Here is a 5,942-nt window from a genome sequence, read left to right as displayed (position 1 = left end):
CGCACACCGTCTCATCCCCTGCATTAACAAATTTGGGTTGGACCACGCGTTACAAAGCACTGGGAGGCCAGATTTAACCGGATCCCGTGCTGACTGGTGTCTTCTGCTGCTTTACTACTTCCTGCTCTCCACAGCCAAAGGTGAGGGTCAGCAGAAGGCTTTGCAAGGCTCCTGCACACTAGAGGGACTATGAGGAAAAACTCAAGGTTTTGGTTACAACTGTAAGGTATCTGAAACACATTGGCTTAATGCTGATGAAAGAATGGAGCTGGTTACTTCAACCATTAAAGGAGAAGACCATTTTGAGCCTGTGAACGTTGCTAGCATAATCAATACAATGGACTGAAGAGGAAAACAAAAACAATCACGTTTCTTTAATGTTTTGCATTCTATTGATTCACAAACCTCGTAAATATTTTTTCAGTTGACACAATCAACTTCAACTTGTAGAAGAGACTAAGACCTAATTCAATTTTTTTTCCATACAGTACAGTGATTTAGGGGAAACTACCACAGAAACTGGGAGCGTAGTGTGAGCCCATCACTACCCTAAGAAGGCATCAAGGAGGACAAAGGTTTAGCGACACACCTTACTGTCTGAGCCGCACACTCTTCTGGTGGTACAGCTGGACCTGTTTATAACCTTTCTGCACTGCTCTCCCAGGGCGTGAAGTGCTTTTTAAAAACATGTTGTATTCAAACCCAACTTCCCCTTAGGTGCAGCCTCATTTCATTACACAGAAGAAGCCTTTGTGTTGTTATCCCTTAGAGATAGCCACAACTGTTGTACCATAGTTCCCAGGGTCACACTAACCTCAGGCATTATTTGATCAGAAGTTTTCCATTTTAAAAAATAAAAAAACAATGACCACCCTAGGATTACCTGATAATGGGACACATTTTCTTTATTCATAAATTACCGCACATTGTCAGGACACCTTTTTAAAATAGATATTGAGGGGAATCCTTTTAAATCTTTCTTTCTTAATATGCTTGGAAATATTAAAATTTCAAAAGAAGTAAAAATCAAACCTAAATACTTTAAAAAAATCATAAATGAATAAAAGCATAGACTTTGGACATACAAAACTCGAGTGGAGAGAAGTCTACTTTTACATATACACCACTAATACTTCAAGTGCAACAGAAGCTGGAGCACTTGTCTCTGGACCAGTTCACATTCACCTTGTAACGCTCCCAAAAAGACCAACTGATCCTCAACATTAAAGTACATTTGTGCATTAAATCCCTGCGCATTTAAACACCTAGTGCTCAATGTAAACATTTTAACTACTATTTATTAATCATCCTTAATCTTTAATGGTACTTAGGAGTGTGTCACATATTCAAATTTCATGTTAGAAATAGCACCATAACCAAAAAGAAAAAATGAAAAACAAAACCCCACAAAAATACTTCCTCCAAACCCCTCATCTTGACTTTACAAGTTGAGAGTCACTGTCAACAATCCCACCCAAGGTCACCAAAGTCACTTCTGTTCTCTGATGAACCCGAAATACTGCTTCTACACAATTGGACCAAAAAGAAAGGGGGAGTGGGAGTTTTAGAAAGGACTGTAGACTAATCAATTATCAGTTAAAACTTAGTCTAAGACTGAGAACCGTTCTGCACATGAAACCCAAACTCACTCATGAGTGCACTTCATATTCATTTATGGATTTTTGGTGCCTTTTTGCAGATAATGGTAAACATGCAGCTAAAATCCTGAGGGATGTAACAGGAATCAAACGTATTTCTGGTCGATAGCCAAAGACAACAGGACCTCCCGTCTACTCTATGGTAAGCATCTAACCTCCCATGTGTGGTGGGGAGAGATCACTACCCTGAGAAACAGCACCTACCAACCACCGCTGGAAACTCCCAAAGCCAACCCCATCTCTTGCATGAGAACAGAGGAGTGCTGCCTGCCAAAAGGAATTGTGACACCAAAGAACATCAGATGCTCTTCCTGATCTGCCACCTCAGGAAAAGAGGAGGGAAAGGGGGCAGTTTATATATGAAAGCAAACACAACTATGGTCAAAAATCACTCGAAGGTGTGTAAACCACATATCCCTATCACTCACGGAAATTCAAGGGAAACCTACCAGGAAGAGCTACCTACAGTAGACCAAAAATAAGCAACTCAAAAAAGAAATGAACCTGGCTCAAAAATAAATGTACTCTAGTATTCAGGGTGATGTGATGTTCACTTCAAATGATTTCAAAATCACTGTGCCTCAAACATGACTTTCTTACACTAGACGTCCCAGCAAAGGATGCTGACAATGCACATGGCAGCAGTAAGTTCAAGGATGGAGAAGGACGTAGGTAGGATTCACAACTGTACTCTGAACTCTACAGTTCTGACAGAGGAAAATCTACACAGAACTGAAATACCATTAGCCCTGCCCTCTTATGAAAGAACACTTTCCCTAAATCTAAGGCACACAAACTTCTCTACTTCAGAGTAAGATTATGGAAGAGCAAGAATTTGGTAAATCCTAATGGAAAGTAAATCTTGAACAAAAAAAAAACAACAACAACAACAAAAAAAAACAAAACAAAAAAAACAAAAACAAAAAAAAAAACAAGGAACAATTTGTCAGTAAACTATCTAAAAGAAAATATTCTAACTATTCTCTCAACCTAGACCTTTAAATTATGCACTCCAAACATGTAAAATCATTTACCAGCACTTTATAAATTCAAGTTTATAAACATTAAAGTCATCAGGTTTTCCTTAAAAAGATAAGAGTAAGACCCAACAAGCATTTGGGAAAAAGTGGAAGCCATGTTAATAAAGATGACCAGATGTGGGTAAATGTATCCTACTCAAGTCTCCAGGGAAAATGATTAAAAAAAATAGTTAAAAAAAAAAAAAAGTGGTAGGTGCCTTGCCTACTAATCATGGTTACACTCGCCATGATTATAATGTCAGTATGCACATAATATTTATCAAGATTCTGTAAACATAGGTCACGAGGATTTTTCTCCTACTTTAACTACATGGCAGGGGTTTAGAAACTACCACTTCTGGACAAATTCAGAAAATAACTGCGTGACACTGCTGTTACAAAGTAATGCTCACTGGTTTGGGTAACCAAGTCGTCTAGTGTTTAACGTGTTTCGAACTCTTGCTGTCTGTATTCAATACTGTCAAAGTAGATCTGCCCCCAAAATGAAGCATATTTTGGCACCTGTGCTGAATGCTGCTTCAAAAACCAGCAAGTGCAAATAAAAATAACAGTCATGATTTAGTCACATTCACAAACTTCTCATAGAAAAATATAAATATATTCCCTGAATTGTAAGTCAGCTTTCACAATACATTCCAGTCGCTGTGAGCACGCTGGCTCTCAAGGTCACAAGGTGCAGTCACTGAGCTCCAATGCGTTTTCTATGCTTCTGTCATCTTCCCCATCATGGTATCTCACCGTTCTCCTACCCTGATTTCTCGTTTTTATTTTTGAGCGCCGAACAACTCTTTTAGCTTTTGCATAGTCCAGATCCTCCCAGTCGTTGTCATCCACGCTCAACCGGGGACATTTACTCTGTCTCTGATGCCGTGTAGTCGTAGACGGGTTAGAGGGAGGGGTTTGACCTTTTCTAACCACCTTTGCTTTTCTTTTCCTTTTCTCCTTCCTTGGGGCTTTTGTGTTATCAGTACACTCGGCATCAGATTCAGTCACTGACCCCAAATCTGATGACTTAGGGCTGGTGTCAGGTACACACGCTGAAGTCTCCGTCTGTCCAGGCGTGTCCACACTGTCTAGCTCAGGACGCAGTCTCCTCTTCCCTCGAACCTCTGCCGACGCCTGCAGACTGTGAGTCACTTGTGCTGTCCTATCGAAAGGGGCTTTTCCATATGTCCTGAGCCTTCTGCCATTCCACCTCCGTAACCCATAATTCAGGTCTTCTTCAAAGTTATTCTCTGTGATAGCTTTTTGGGCCAAAACTGACTCAGAAGACAAGCTAATCTCACTATCTGGTGTGTGGCTTTGGGGGTCTTCCTGAGAAGGTCCAGCAGAGGAGCTCCGAGTTTTAGGCGCCATTCTGATGTCCACAGTGTCCGTATGCCTCTTCTGTATGCTTTCTGTATGCTCAACACTGGAAGCCCCTTCAGAATCCAAGTCTGCATTTACAGACTCACTGGCATTTTTTGTACTACCTTGGGATTCAGACTCGGGGAGGTTGCTATCGCAGGCACGTTGTGCCTCTGGCACTTCACAGTGTGCGTGTGTCTCACCACCACTCCTTATCTTCTTTGCTGGGGTACAGGCCAATCGGATGGGCTTTTTCCTTCTCCTTCTGCCTCGAGTACACACCCTTTCTACGGTGACATTTTCTGCATCACTTGTGAGCTTGGTTTTATCAGCAGCCACACTAGCACTTCGAGTAATCCTGGGTGACTTCTTCATAACCTGGAGATTGCTTTCAGAGTCACTGGAACAGACCCTTTTCTGGGAAAATTTTCTGCTTTGTCCATTCTCTTGAGACAGAGAATCTAAAAATGAAAAAGTATTTTTTTAATCTTTGATATGAGTAATTATTTCTAAAGTAATCAAACGCTTAACATAAGATAATTTAAGTGCTGAATTCTTACTAACAGTCAGGTTACATTAGATGGTCCCAACTCCTGACACTGCCTGAGTGCAGCAGAGCCCAACTGAGGACAACGTAAAGAGGTTCAACAAGACCGTTCCACCAGCTGCCATCATTACTAACACTGAACAAATACCATCATTTCTTTTTCTCAAGCAGTCACTAACACGTTCCTGTCTCTAATACAATGCCAATATTCAAAGTAAAATCTTTAACAGAATAGTTAAAGCCAAGACTAAACGTTCAGTGACTAACAGTGATTGTGCATAGCGTGACAACAGAAAGGTGAACAAAGAACCAGCATACAATCAGAAAAAACAGCTAATAAAAAGAAATCTAGAAGAGGGCAAACAGTCTTTTACCCAATAGAAAGAGGAGGAAGGGGTAAATTAGTGAAAGGGCGAGTGTCTAGAATTACCATTCATATCGCTGTGCAATTTATCTTTCGCTGTGCCAACATCAGAATCCACTTCAGTCTCAGACCCAGGACCCGAGAGACCCTGCGGCACAGAAACAGCTTCACTCTTCAAGGCCTCAGGGACTGGGTCTCCTTCCGCTGTGCTAAGTCTCTTGCTCTCCTGTCCTTGTTCTTCCCAGTCTTCTGAATCGCTCAAGACAGTCGCCTTCTTAAACAAATGTGCATTCTTGCATAATTTACTGCTTCCTGGTTCAGAGTCAACTTCCTCAGAGATGTTCTCTGTCCCAAGTTTCTGCCCAGATGTTGAAGGGGTAGCAGTGCTGCTGAGCCCATCATCTGATTCATGACATCTGGAGTCTTCCTCAGAAGACTCTATTGGAAGGAACTTTGTCTTGCCTGTTGCTGGAGTGTGGGATGTGCAGCCATTCGCGTGCCAGTTCTTCCGGGCCACTCCCAAGTCACTGTCCGAGTCACTGACACTGTCCTGGGTGGAGTGAGGACCAGACAGCAGCCGCACTCCTCGGCTCTGGTCTTTTTCTTCCGTCTCTGACTTAAGGTCGTCACAATTGTGTAGTAACTTTCTCCTAGCTGCAGCCGAGGCGTTGCGATGTGGCAGCTTACGGCCAGAGCAGAGGCTCTCAGAGCTCGAGTCTTCTTCTGCATCACTCATTAACTTTATCTTGTTGGCAGCAACAGCAGCACACTTCCGGAGGACTTTCCGGGTGTTTCCAGCCTTGCCCTTCAGATCTTCATCTGTCTCCGCGGAGTTGTTGTCAGAATCACTTAGGTAGGCTCTCTTCCGAGTGGCTTTTCTGCCACATCCATTTTCTAAAGAAACAGAACCTGAAAATAAAGTGACGGGGTTAGGGAACTGTTTCCTTATTCTGGACAGTCATACTACACAGACACATAGTGACGGG

General features: G+C 42.1%; 1 protein-coding gene across 2 annotated transcripts in view; it reads right to left on the bottom strand.

Annotated features, from left to right (window-relative positions):
* Positions 1-356: 356 nt before the first annotated feature.
* Positions 357-5,942, bottom strand: part of Brwd1 (bromodomain and WD repeat domain containing 1) — an 85,326-nt gene continuing 79,740 nt past the window's right edge. For both annotated transcript variants that reach the window (XM_005345146.3, XM_026786394.1), the window contains 2 exons: positions 5,023-5,865; positions 357-4,506 (listed from right to left, as the gene is read on the bottom strand). In XM_005345146.3, the coding sequence (XP_005345203.1) occupies positions 3,365-4,506; positions 5,023-5,865 (1,985 nt within the window). In that variant the 3' untranslated portion in view covers positions 357-3,364. The remainder of the gene's footprint in view (positions 4,507-5,022; positions 5,866-5,942) is intronic.

The sequence above is a fragment of the Microtus ochrogaster genome, chromosome 2 (genome assembly GCF_000317375.1).
Source record: "Microtus ochrogaster isolate Prairie Vole_2 chromosome 2, MicOch1.0, whole genome shotgun sequence".
Taxonomy (NCBI): Eukaryota; Metazoa; Chordata; class Mammalia; order Rodentia; family Cricetidae; genus Microtus; species Microtus ochrogaster.
This window is presented reverse-complemented; position numbering and strand designations above follow the sequence as displayed.